This window comes from Bos taurus, chromosome 1 (genome assembly GCF_002263795.3).
Source record: "Bos taurus isolate L1 Dominette 01449 registration number 42190680 breed Hereford chromosome 1, ARS-UCD2.0, whole genome shotgun sequence".
Classification (NCBI taxonomy): domain Eukaryota; kingdom Metazoa; phylum Chordata; class Mammalia; order Artiodactyla; family Bovidae; genus Bos; species Bos taurus.
Genome location: NC_037328.1, coordinates 70,479,242 through 70,493,273, shown reverse-complemented (window position 1 = coordinate 70,493,273; position 14,032 = coordinate 70,479,242). Strand labels below are relative to the sequence as shown.

Sequence of the window (14,032 nt, the reverse complement as noted above, 5' to 3'; positions counted from 1 at the left end):
TCACAGCAAGTAGCTTGCCTTCTGTTGCCAGCACTAGTTAAGCTGGTGACTGTTCTTTGCTAAACCAAAGCCCTTAGGGACCTTATTCTGAACTCCGAACACGCCTCTGACTCATTTTCTTTCTCTGCGCATAAGAAGGGATGCTTTGGCTGCACCCTGTTGCTCTACATGGCATCCTCCCAGGTGTCAAATTAATGGCACCAGGAAATTTTCCCATCCACTTGGCTCCTACCCTGAAGAGCGATGACCTGGAAGTTACACTCATCTGTTCCCTACTATCAGCTCTTCTCAATCTGCTGTTTTCAGGAGACGTTCTTAAAAACACAAGACAGGCTGGATCAGAAGAGTCCTTATTGATAAGTAGCAGTGTTTCACCGTAGTCTGCTGTCTGAAGCAGGCTGGCCAAAATTCTAGGAGATGAGGGCAGTGAAATCAGGGTGAGGGTGGGGCTGTTGTGAAGCTGAAGTCAGTTTGGCCTGCAGTTTAGCCTGGGGAAGTGTTGGGAGGTTGGGAGCAAGTGTTGGAAGGATCCTGGCCTTCATCCTCCGTCCCCCTCCTGATGAACCATTCTGGTGCAAGACCAGGCGTCTCTTCAAGGGGCGGGGCAACACCTTCTGCTTGTGGAGTGCTGCCCCACAACCACTGAGTTGGGCTGGTGCCACCTCCAGTTTGGAGTGTAATCAGGACCACCCTAGGAAACTAACCTTGCTCAAGGAAACGCCAGAGAAGATCAGAGGGGTGGTCTGAGAGGGGTGGGGGAAATCCAGCATCCACACCTGAGTTATCAGGCAGCAGAGCAGATGGGGCTCCCAACTCTCAACAGTCTCGTCTTCCTCGGGACAGAGAATGGGACATTGCTATGGACACCAAAGCTGCTGGAACCATTTACTCTGGAGATTCTAGCAAGCAGTGACCAGGGAAGCTTGTCATCTGTACTCAAGCCAAGGACAGTGGTCTGTGAGTGCAAGGCAGAGAGCCAGTGTTTGTACAACCAGACCAGCTGGGTGAACAACTCCTCCCTGGAGGTGAGTGTTAGACAACAGAATAGGGGCGGTTTCCCTGTGGGGGGGAAAGGAAGTAGGAATGGAAAGAATGTTGTCCTTCAGCCCCTTTGTGTCAGGTGTGTGTTGGGAGTGGGGTAGTGAGTGGAGCAGATACCAATCTCAGGTCACAAACGTACGAAAGTATAAGAAAGAACTTTCTTTAATGCTTGTAGCTCAACTGAATTTTTATCTCCCAGCTCCCATTCAGCCAGGTTGGTAGGAAACTTCCACCTCAGGCTTTCTTGGAGTTTCCCAGTTGTTTCCAGCTCCATGGTTCTGGAATAAGACAGAGAAGCGTGGGGTAGGAAGGTGCCTATGCAGTCCCTGGGCCTGAGTCTACACAGATCCCAGCTCCAAGGGCCCTCCCCTCAGGCTCCGTGGCTTCTGTGCTTTGTTCAGACAAAAGAAATCTCCTGTAAGTTGGCTTAGGGTCCCATCTGCATAGAAACACTGCATAGCCACTGTTTTTTGGGGGTGGGTCATTTTCACGGTATTGGGAGGAGAAGTACAGATCCCCTCTGATCTTAGTCCCCCTCCAAACCCTTTTTTTCCCCCTCTTCCTCCAACTGAAAGAAGCATCTCTTTAGCAGTTTGGAGAAAATCCTTCTCCATTCAAGTTTCTAGCCAAGATACCTGGCCTAAGTCACGAATTTGGCCCCATCTCTTTTGTTTTTTCTTGTCACTTTTGAGGGGAGCCAGAAAGGAAAGTGTTTGGCTGGCAATACTCCACCACCCACCACCTCTTTCACGTCTTACACATACACACCCTCCTCCTGAGGCATGAGCAGAGAATCCCCACTTGAAGGGACGGAGGTAGAGGAGTCCAGAAGGCAGAAAATGAAAAAAATACAGATTGGGGGAGGGGGGGTGGGAAGGGGGAGAGATTGAAATCCATACAGTATTTTAGATAATCCAAGATACCTAGTCTTGACAGTAGAAAGTACTGAAAAGTTCCATTTCAGGGAGCTTTCGAGCATCATCTAGTAGGGGAGATAGAAAGAGAGACGTGAACTTGCTGAGAATCTGGTTGGTTCCCCTCCCTGTGCCCTTGTTCTAGTTACCGCTTGCTCTCACTGTGCTCAGCACCAAGTCTCCTTCTTGGGTGGGAGTCAGCAAGGGAAGGGAGAGCAGCAAACTGGGGCTTATGTGGGATCCAGTATTCCAGAGATGGGAGAATATTTTTTTAGCCACCATCTTACCCTAGAAAGGATTTCAGGCAAGGGAATTTGCTGTGAGAGGGAAGAGGCTGGGACCCCGGGGCAGGGGCTGGGCACAGAGCTCAGGATGGCCCAGGGAGGCCACATGGCCTGGAGGACAGCCTGCCCTTGACAGGATCGGGTGGGCCCAGGGCCTGTTGGAGAAGGTGGTCAGTGGATACCAACATAATTAAGACAAGGACTTGGGATCCATGGGTTTTAAGACCAACAGAGTGGGTTACAGCAACACCCCAGAAACCCTTAATGGTCCAGCTCCTTGGCCGCCCAGTGATGAGCAACCCATTCTAGGCAGCGGACTGCAAGTGCGATGGGAATACCTTCGGCCGCTACTGCAACTACTCCAAGGACCCCTGTGACGAGCAGTGCTTCCCGAATGTGACGTGCATTTCCGGAAAGGGCTGCGAAGCCTGCCCCCCGCACCTTACGGGGGATGGACGTCACTGTGCATGTGAGCTGGGAACAAGGCCTTGGCAGGAGGAGGTTCTGGGGACAGGTGACATCTCGAGGGAGGGCCTAACCATTTCTCCCCACTTTCCAGTGAGTCTTTAGAATGTTCAGTGCAGGTAGGTATGATAAGGAGGTGAGGTGGGTATCGTAGGTGTGAAGCTGAAGAAGAGGTTGTACAAGCCTGGGGGAGGGGTCAGAGCAGAGCAGCCTTGAGGCACTGTTGGGAGAAACCCAGGGCAAGAGACTGAAGACGGCCTGGAGAAGGGAGGAGATTTCCAGCAGCATCCGGGGAACCAGAAGCCAGTGGCAGTGGGCCCTCAGGCTCCTGGGGATTTTCAGATATGCCGGGCCCAGGGTCTCTGCATTTCCCCAGTCAGGACATTTGGGGGCAGGGGCTGCTGTGGGCATCTGGCAGCATGGGTGCCTCATCTTCCCTTTGAGTCCTCCTCCCACCATCTGTTCCTTGACCTCTGAGCCACCAGAGTCACTGGGGACATCACAGTGAGGTGTCCACTAAGCCCCTGAAGCGCCCCAGTGAAATCTAGAGACCACTACATATTCAGAGCAGAGACCAGAGAGGGTAAAACCACAGCCTCATAAATGCAGAAAAGGGGACGGAAGTGAAGAAAACAGGCTGGTGGGTTTTCCTGGAAGAGGGTCCTTTCCTGATGGGGAGGGTCTGATAAACACTCCATTCCCTCAGTGGAAGTGAGAGAACCCTTACCTAGCAGAGAAAAAAAGGGTCGCCTGGCAAAGAAATGTCTGGAAAAAGAAGAAGGATAGTTTGGGGTTCAGAGTGGCCCACAGATGGAACATAGTTTAAGCGGGCTTTGTGAGAAAGAAACCTAGCCTGTCCTGGGAGCAGCTTTCCCTGGGCTGGGGCATGCCCGCTGGTGCCTAGTGTGGTGCTGCTGACCTCTTGGCTCCCCCTGCAGCTTTGGAGAAACCCTTCCTCTGTCAGAATAAGTCCTGCCCTGAGGACTACTGCTACAACAACGGCTTCTGCTCCGTCTCCCACACTCTGGGCTGCCAGCCCGTCTGCACCTGCCCCTCGGCCTTCACCGACGCCCGCTGCTTCCTGGCTGGGAACAATTTCACTCCAACCGTCCATCAAGGTTAAGACCACATCCTCTGCCATCCCCACTTCTCTCGTCTTGGGTGAAGTTGGGGGACTCCAGGGGCCAGGCTAAATCCCTCAAACCCACAGGACAGAGCTCCAGATTTCCCTCAGGTGGTGGTAGATTGTAGGCTATGAGAGCGAGTGGGCGGCAACTGTCACAGCGGGAATCGCTGGCCTGAGCCGTCTGCTGAGAAAAGATTGAAGGTGACCTCACAGCTCAGCACAAGTCAGGGGACCCTTGACCGTAGTCCAGGGTGCACTAGGGTGAGGGTCAGCAGACTTAGCCACTTCTTCTGTGACCTTCTGTCAGCGTAGGATAGTGTGGTCTCTCTGAGCTGGGTAAACCTGTGAGGTGATTATGAATCTGCTTTTCCCATCTCCAGAGCTTCCTTTAAGGATCATCCAGCTCTCGCTCACTGAAGACGAAAATGCCTCCCAAGCAGATGTCAATGCCTCGGTCAGTGCTGCAGGCCAGCTCTGGGTGGAGGGTGGGCCTTGGCAGGTTTAGGCAAGGTTTTAGCCCTGGCTTCTGCCTTCTGAGTTTCAACATCCATCTGGATTCTAGTGCCAGAGGAGGCAGGAGCCTCTTGCTCCAGGGAAGGCTGAGGATGAGGAAGGCAGGAAGGCCCAGGATGAAGATTTCCAAGTGGGGTGGAATGGCCAACTCTCAACAAACAGAGTCCGAGGTGACTGGGTCAACACAGCCTCTCCTCCTGAGCATCACTTGGGACCTGCACTTGGATATTATATGGAAGAAACAGAGAGGGTGTTTCACATCAAGGAAACCTTCCTTGACTTCCCCGAGGGACGTCCTCTTCCTGGCTCCCATGCCCTAGTCATTGCCTCACAGGCACAGTAGCACAGTAGTTGTTACTGAGGCTCTCGAGTCCTGCTGCTACTGCTGCTCAGTCACTTCTGTTGTGTCCGACTCTGTGTGACCCCCGTGGACTGCAGCCCGCCAGGCTCCTCTGTCCATGGGATTCTCCAGGCAAGAATGCTGGAATGGGTTGCCATTCCCTTCTCCAGATGATCTTCCCAACCCAGAGATCGAACCTGGGTCTCCTGCATTGGCAGATGGATTCTTTACCACTAAGCCACCAGGGAAGCCCACATAGAATCCTAGCTGGGCTCAAATCCTGGTACTACCACTCACTAGAGCAGGTATAATGATTAGACAAGTTATTTGATCTTCCATCTGTAAAAACAGAAATGATGATAGTTCTTAGGTCAATGGTTTGTATGAAGGTTTAAATGATTATGTAAAGTGCTCGGTTCAGTGCCTAGAACACAATGTGTTAAAAAAGATTGTCCAAATAATTATTACTGCTGCTATTACTACTACAGCACTCTACACTCTGTTTAGTAAAATCTGTTGACATTTGTATACTGAGCCACACTATGGCCTTTGAGAATGGACTGTTCCTAAGTCATACTGATATCCCCTGCACCTGACTGTCCCCTAGGTCTGGCTAAATATAATTGATGTTCATTATACACATGGGGACAGAATGAATGGGTAAGTCAGGAATTAGAGGCAAGTTAGGAGCTATTCACTGAAAGTCCGTCACTCACCAACAAACTTCTATTAAGCAGGGATTGTGTGCCAGTCACCAGACTAAGCTGGGGTGTGGGGATGAAGAAATGATAAGAAACATTCTGGCGGTCCAGTGTCCTCATATTCAAAGAAGGAAATAGGGAGTTCCCTGGTGGCTTAGTGGTTAGGATTCCGAGTTTTCACACCTGTGACCTGGGTTCAATCCCTGGTCAAGGAACTGAGTTCCTGCAAGCCGAGGGGCTCTGCAAAAAAAAAGACAGATATAGAGAGAGACAGGGATGAATAAGTTCATTGAAGTGGGAAGGGTCTCCTCTGTGGACTGGGCCTCACCCTTGCTTCCACTCCCCACCCAACCCCCATCTCTGCTCTAGGTGGCCTATAGACTGAAGAACCTGGAATTGTGGGCCTTTCTCTGGAACAGACAAGTGGATCAAACGTAAGCGGGACTGTCCCTGCCTGGTCCCCAGGTCCTCCCCCAAACTCCTCTCCCCTTGGCCCCTCACTGTGCCCCTCCCGTACAGTAAACCCTCAACGGCACCAGCCTCAGGAAGCTCCCTTCGCCACTGGAACATCATCTCTGAGTTCCAGTACCGCCCTGAGGGCCCTGTCATTGACTTCCTGAACAACCGGCTGCTGGACGCAGTGGTGAAGGCGTTCTTACCCCCGGCTCCCCAGATGAGGGCGAAGAGAAGTGGGGGGCCCAGGAACAACGTGGCCTTCCATTCCATCTCCAGGAAGGACGTGAACAGTGTGATGGCTCGTGAGTCACTATCTGGGGGATAGCTCCTGGGATAGGTGAGGGGGTAGGTAGGCAGTGAGAGCCTGTCAGAGGTCTGCAGCCCACACAAACCCATAGCTGAAATGTATTCTACAGTGGGCCACAGATAAGAAGCAAGTCAATTTAGTTTTTTTTTTGTTGTTGTTGTTTGTAATTTTTGAGAGAAATTGTGAACATTTTACCCACTAGCCTTCTAGATTCAAGAACAGGAGCACAAAGTACTACTTGGTGAGTCCCCATGTGTATAATCCCCAGCTGCTGCTTTCCATCGCTGCCAAGGTTTTTCTCTCTCTAAAACTGTTAATGATTTGGTTAAAAGGCCATTGCACTTCATAAATATAAACAAAGACATTCCTTCTGGCTTTGGCACCCAACTGGAGATAGTAAGTTGAAAGCTGGAGACCTGGCCCATGGGCAGAGACTCCCTTCCTGAAAAAGTGTGACCCTCTGCAAAAGCCATCCCTAATCCAGGTCTGAGTACCCCCACCTGGAAAATGAGATGGGATTTCCGAGGTCCCTTTCAACTCTGACAGCCCCTAATTATGCTGGAACAGGAATAAGATAGGTTGGCAAACTTGCCAGAGAAGGAAAGAAATAGCTCACTCTATTTTTTGAAGTCAGGCAGAGAACTGCCCGGGACTATGCCAAACCCAAGAGAAGCTGCTGTTACTTGGATCAAACAAGAACTTCTTTTAAAATCCAGGCTAAGCCTCTTCCCTCCCAGCGGCAAAAATTTGAAATCCTCCAAACTACTATGTGTGTGTGTGTGTGTTTGGGGATGGGGAGAAGTAGGGTTGGGGATAAGGCAATAACTACTCCAGACCTGATTGACTTTTAGTAGCAAAAACAAAACCCCCACAATTTTTATGATACAAGTACAATATGTTTATTATAGAAACTTCAGGAAACACAGATTAACAAAAAGAAAAAAAACTCACTTATAACCCCAAACCCCAGAGACAAACCCATTTTGTGCATATTCTTTTGAACTTTTTTGTCTGCATAGGAACCTTCACATAAATAATATCAATTTATTTATTTTTTTATGATAAAAGGATCAAGTCATGCCTAATGTTTGATAACCTCCTCGTTACTCAAATAATTGTGAACATAATGGTTGGATGGCTTCACCGACTGTATGGACATGGGTTTGGGTAGACTCCAGGAGTTGGTGATGGACAGGGAGGCCTGGCGTGCTGCGGTTCATGGGGTCACAAAGAGTTGGACACGACTGAGCAACTGAACTGAACTGAATGCCTTGTCTATTGTATACACATTCCATTTGGTATTTTATAACATACGTGCTATATTTTAAACAGAATGTTATACTAATAGTGACCATTTATTGAGGGTTACTGTGTCAGGCACCTACTGAGTATTCTGCATATATTATCTCATTTAAACATCTAAGCAAGGTAGTTTCCTTTTAAAAATAAGGAAACTGAGGTTGAAAGAGTTAAGAAATTTCTCCTAAATCACACAACTAGTTAGCAGTAGAGTTTGAGTTTCAGTTCAGTCTGGCTGACTTCAAAGCATACGCTCTTAACCAATGCATATCTGGAGCTTATCAGTTGCAAAATATGCTTTGTTTTTGTTAAACAAAGCACCCTTTTTGTTAAACAACTCCACCCTCATGAAACATTGCTGCTCTTATAAACCATGCTGCTCTGAACCTTCATGAACACATGTAGTTTTCCTGTGAGTTCTAAGTATGTCTCAGGATAAGTGCCTGAACATGCAATTCCTCACCGAAAAGGTATGGGCTTGCTGTTAATCGGTTGTTTCCATGTTCACTTGTGTCCTACCCGACAGTGAATGTGAGCATGCTGGCAACTTACTTGCAATGCAATGGCTACAAGGACTACCACCTGGTCTACAGCCCCCAGGGTGGCTTCACCTGCGTGTCCCCCTGCAGTCAGGGCTACTGTAAGCACGGAGGCCAGTGCCAGCACCTGCCGGATGGGCCCCGCTGCAGGTACCTCATGGTGTCTGAAAATTAGGACGATTCCCTTTGCCACTGAGAGAACGGGGATCAGAGAAAAGGGGAGATGGGAAAAAATGTGTGAGTGCCCATGCTGGGTGGAGAATAAAGATAATATATTACCTCTGCAACTCAGACCAGCTACTTGGGGGCAGGGGGGTATTATGCCCATTTTAAAGATGAGAAAACTGCAGCTTAGAGAGCATAAGAAACCCAGTAAGTTAAGTAGCAGGATCCGGGCTCCAAAGCCAAACCCTTACACATGATCTTACTTCTTGGGTGGACAGCCTGCTATCTCCTGGTAGAAATGGAACCCTCTGTCTTGGGTCTAGACCCGGCCCTCCTTAAGATTACCACTCAAGGGTGGTCCTCTCAAACTGGCGCCCTTTGCCCTGTTACTTCATCACCAGTAGTGAGGGGAGCGCACTGAGCCAAAGGCCTGCTAAGGAGAAGGGCAGCGCCACCCGGGCCCTCTTATCACAAGAGCGCCCTCCCTCTTCGCTCGTCCCCACTTGCAGACACACCCAGCCCGCTCCGCATCTGCTCCATGGAGAGTTAGGGGCAGGGCTGGGTTTGTGTCTGCGCATGCTCACCTGCGGCCAGCCTTTGCAGGAGAGGAGGGATGGGGAGGATCAGCGCTAGCCTCCTCTCCTGCTGACCGCGTCCCCTCCTCTGTCCCCAGCTGTGTGCCCTTCTCCATCTACACGCCCTGGGGCAAGCGCTGTGAGCAACTGAGCATGAAACTCGGAGCCTTCTTCGGGATCCTCTTCGGGACCCTGGGCGCCATCTTGCTGCTGGGGGTCGCGGTGTTTGTGATCCTGCGTTTCTGGGGCTCCCGGGCCCGTTTATCCTACCGGCTGGACTCCGAGAGCTGAGGCCTCGCCCCGAACACGAACACGGGCTGCTATGGCCTAGGATACCTCCGGACCCACCCCAGCTTCACCTGCACACACTTCCAGGCATCGTGCTTTTGGGATACTGGAAAAGGGATGATGACTGATGACGATTCATTATTCTTCAAGAATGATTAATGGGAATGAATAATAAAGTCAAGAGCACACCTTGTCAGTACAGAAGACACAGAGGCTGACAGGAAGAGGTCATAAAGATCTATTATAAAAATAGATGGGTTCTCACGCAGACCTACCCACAGAGAGGACACCGACCTACAGAAACATGGCAGTCACATATCAAAGTTGATGAGGTGATGGCTCGAAATTTAAAACCAAAATGCATTTGCGTACAAAACTCTCCAGTTCACTTCTAATTAAAGCCTATTAAAAAAAAATCCCTCTGGCTTTTTGTGTTTCCAAAGTCATGGATTTCATTCATGATTTTCCTCTGATGGCTGAAGGCCTTGGCACAGACGGTGGAGGGAGCAGAGGTCAACTGGACTCAGTCCTGCTTCAGCCCTCAGTTACTCCATGTTGGGAAGTGGGTTGCTCCAGCCCAGACTTGGATCTTTTCTTCAGCTTCCACATCACTTTCTTCCCCTCCCCACAGCACAAGCCAAGGCCTGGCCCTCTGAGGAGGATGGTGAAGATACCCCAACAAGGAGTATCCCCAACTCTCTCCGAGGACCCCTCCCTGCCTTTCTGGTCTGCTGCTGACTGTGTTCCCTGGAGGAAGGATTGAATCATGACAGCTCCCTTTCCAGGAGCCACTCCATCCTTAGATCTAGGGTCCCCAACCCATGATACCCATTTCTCTTTCCTTTCCTGGGTCCCAGTCAGAGCTTTTGAGCTGCTCCATCCCATAGTTCCTTAGCTTCATTCTGCTTGTTCCCAGGAACCTGATCAATTTCCACCCCATCCTTCTCTCTTAGCAGGCAAAATTTTATCCATATCTGATAGAACAAATCCAGCAACAACCGGTCCACACCTCCTGTGTCTAGAGCACCTCAGTTCCAACTCTATGCAGACACTAGATAGTTGCCTTTTGGTCTTATCCCAAACCCATAGAGAGAGAGAGAGAATCTGATTGGTCCAGCTTATGTCAGTTGTCCATCCCTGATCCGAGCAAGTGTAGCCATAGGGTATAAAAGGTGATCACATGATACAAACTTGATGTTCAAGCTCAGACTTGTAGATGTGTGTGAGTGATGTTGAAGGAAGTTCCCAGAGAAGCTAGATCTCTGATCTAAGCAGAGCCTCCAAACTGCTTTTCATTAGAGAATGACTTCTCCCAGCAGATGAAGCTCCTGCCAATATGTACAACGCTGTTGTTTTACCTTCAAATGCCCCATAGTGTAATCAAGTTTCCATATAGAATCACATTCATTTAATCACAGCATTCATGTGTCAAGAATTAAGCACACTGGAATTTCCTAGTAATCCAGTGGTTAGGACTCTGCACTTCTGCTACCTCCACTAGAAGGGGCATGGATTCAATCCTTGATTGGGGAACTAAGATCCTTTATGTTGCATGGTGCAGTCAACAAAAGAAAAAAAGAATTAAGCACATAGCTCAAATGGGTTCACTGGTGAAATCTATTTAACTTTTCAGGAAGAAATTCTACCAACTCTAAAATCTCTTTCAGAAGATTGAACCAGAGGAAGTCTTCCTAACTCATTCTGTAAGATCAGCATTTTCCTAACAATAAAACCAGAAAAACACATCAGAAGAAAATAAAGTTATACATCAATCTCTCATAAACATAGATGTAAAATTTTCAACAAAATAGTAGCAAATCAAATCCAACTATGAATAAAAGTATTATACACCACAACTGAGTGGCATTTATCCCAGGTCTGCACGGTTGGTTCAACATTTTTAAATAAATTAATGTAATTTATCATGTCAAAAGACTGAGAAAGAAATCATATGATCATATCCATGCTGCTGCTGCTGCTGCTAAGTTGCTTCAGTCATGTCCGACTCTGTGTGACCCCAAAGACGGCAGCCCACCAGGCTCCCCCGTCCCTGGGATTCTCCAGGCAAGAACACTGGAGTGGGTTGCCATTGCCTTCTCCAATGCATGAAAGTGAAAGTGAAGTCGTTCAGTTGTGTCCAACTGCTAGCGACGCCATAGACTGCAGCCTACCAGGCTCCTCCATCCATGGGATTTTCCAGGCAAGAGTACTGGAGTGGGTTGCCATTGCCTTCTCTGATCATATCCATAGATGCAGAAAAAGCATTCAATGAAATTTACCACCTTTTTATGGACTTCCCAGGTGGCTCAAGAGGTAAAGAACCCACCTGCCAACATGGCAGGCATAAGAGGTGTGGGATCCATCCCTGGGTCGGGAAGATCCCCTGGAGGAGGGCAGGGCAACCCACTCCAGTATTCTTGCCTGGAGAATCCCATGGACAGAGGAACCTATCGGGCTACAGTCCATGGGGTCTTGCAGAGTCGGACACAACTGAAGTGACTTAGCACAGCGCAGCACACAGCATAACACCATTTTATGACCAAAACTTTCAGCACAATAGGTCCTTAGCTTGATAAAACCTTCTTTCTCTTTCTCTCCAAAAAACCCTACAGCTAACATCAAGCTTAATGCTGAGAAACTCAAAACTTTTCAGCTAAGATCTGAAATAAGACAAGGATGTCCCCCTCTAGCTTCTCTCACCTCTAAGGCAAGAATGTCCAAAATCACTGCAGATGGTGACTGCAGCCATGAAATTAAAAAATGCTTGCTCCTTGGAAGAAAAGCTATGACCAACCTAGACAGCATATTAAAAAGCAGAGACATTACTTTGCCAACAAAGGTCCATCTAGTCAAAGCTATAGTTTTTCTATTATAGGTTTTCTATTTTCACATCACATGTGTGGATGTGTAAATTGGACTATAAAGAAAGCTGAGCACTGAAAAACTGATGCGTTTGAGCTGTGGTGTTGGAGAAGACTCTTGAGAGTCCCTTGGACTCCAAGGAGATCCAACCAGTCCATCCTAAAAGAAATCAGTCCTGAATATTCATTGGAAGGACTGATGCTGAAGCTGAAACTCCAATACTTTGGCCACCTGATATGAAGAACTGACTCATTTGAAAAGACCCTGATGCTTGGAAAGATTGAGGGCAGGAGGAAAAGGGGACGACAGAGGATGAGATGGTTGGATGGCATCACCAACTAGATGGACATGAGTTTGAGCAAGCTCCCGGAATTGGTGATGGACAGGGAAGCCTGGTGTGCTGCTGTCCATGGGGTCACAAAGAGTTGGACATGACTGAGAGACTGAACTGAACTGTCCACCTCTTACCACTACTTTTCAACATTGTACTGGAAGTCCTAATTCAGTAAGACACACACAAAAAAATTTTAAGGTATACAGATTGGAAAGGAAGAAATGAAACTATCATTGCTCGTAAATGACATGATTGTCTATATAGAAAATTTGAAAGAATTTTTTTTAATCTTCTAAAACTATTAACAATAACAAGATTGTAGTATACAAGATGCACAAAAGTCAATTATTTTCCTATATACCAACAATGAATAAACAAAATTAGAAATTAAAAGCACATTATCATGTATATTAGCAACCAGTAGAATTAAATACTTAGGTATAAATCTAACTAAATATGTTGTTGTTGTTGTTGTTTTAGTCATTGAGTCATGTCTGACTCTTTTGTGACCCCATAGTCTGTAGCTCACCAGGATCCTCTGTCCATGGGACGTCCCAGGCGAGAATACTGGAGTGGGCTGTCATTTCCTTCTCCAGTGAATCCTCCCAACCCAGGGATGGAACCCGAATCTCCTGCATTGACAGGCAGATTCTTTATCACTGAGCCACTAGGGAAGCCCAATAAAATAAGTACAATATCTACATATGGAAAACTATAAAAACTGATGAAAGATATCATAGAACTAAATAAATGGAGAGATACTCCATGTCCATGGATCGGAAGACTCAGTATTGTCAAGAAGTTCTTAATAGCTCTTCCCAGCTCAATCTATAGATTCAATGCAATCCCAATCAAAACCCCAGCAAGATTTTCTATAGATAATGACAAACTGATTCTAAAGTTTCTGTGGAGAGGCAAAAGACCTAGAATAGCCCATTCAATACTGAAGGACAAGAACAGAGGACCTATATTACTCAACTTCGAGGCTTTTAAGCTAAGTACTTTATAAACTACAGTAATCAAGACAATGTGCTATTATTAAAGGAACAGACAAACAAATCAACGGAACAGAATAAAAAACCTTACAAATAGACTCACATGAATACAGTCAACTGATCTTTGACTAAGGAGCAAAGGCAACACAATGAAACAAGATAGCTTTTTAAGATAACAAGATAGCTGGAACAACTGAACATTCACATGCAAAAATATGAATCTAGACACAGGCTTTACACCCTTAACAAAAATTAACTCAAAATGGATCAAGATATAATGTAAAACACAGAGCTGTAAAACTGGACATTAACATAGGAGAAAACCTAGATGACTTTGAGTATGGTAATGACTTTTCAGGTACAACACCCAAGGCATGATCCATGAAAGAAAGAATTGATAAGCTGGACTTCTTTAAAATTAAAAACTTCTGTGACAATATCAAAAGAATGAGAAGGCAAGCCACAGACTGGGCAAAATATTTCAAAAGATAACATCTGATAAATAACTGTCATCCAAAATATACAAAGAACTCTTAAAACTCAGGAACAAGAAAACAATCTAATAGGCAAAAGACCTGAGCATAGACCTCACTGAATAAAATACATGGATGGCAAGTAAGCTATGAAAAGATGTTCAACAGCACACATCATTGCTGCTGCTGCTGCTGCTGCTGCTAAGTCGCTTCAGTCGTGTCTGACTCTGTGAGACCCCATAGACGGCAGCCCACCAGGCTCCCCTGTCCCTGGGATTCTCCAGGCAAGAACACTGGAGTGGGTTGCCATTTCCTTCTCCAATGCAGGAAAGTGAAAAGTGAAAGTGAAGTCTCT

At 47.3% G+C, this 14,032-nt stretch overlaps 1 protein-coding gene across 2 annotated transcripts in view; it reads left to right on the top strand.

Moving 5' to 3' along the window:
• MUC4 (mucin 4, cell surface associated) overlaps nt 1-9,426 on the top strand; it is a 50,846-nt gene extending 41,420 nt beyond the window's left edge. Inside the window, exons 18-25 of one of the 2 annotated variants that reach the window (NM_001435095.1) lie at nt 844-1,025; nt 2,549-2,708; nt 3,643-3,822; nt 4,211-4,284; nt 5,754-5,818; nt 5,904-6,142; nt 7,973-8,135; nt 8,824-9,426. In NM_001435095.1, coding sequence (NP_001422024.1) covers nt 844-1,025; nt 2,549-2,708; nt 3,643-3,822; nt 4,211-4,284; nt 5,754-5,818; nt 5,904-6,142; nt 7,973-8,135; nt 8,824-9,016 — 1,256 coding nt within the window. In that variant the 3' untranslated portion in view covers nt 9,017-9,426. The remainder of the gene's footprint in view (nt 1-843; nt 1,026-2,548; nt 2,709-3,642; nt 3,823-4,210; nt 4,285-5,753; nt 5,819-5,903; nt 6,143-7,972; nt 8,136-8,823) is intronic. The other variant, XM_024994862.2, reaches the window with a different exon arrangement.
• Nucleotides 9,427-14,032: the final 4,606 nt, after the last annotated feature.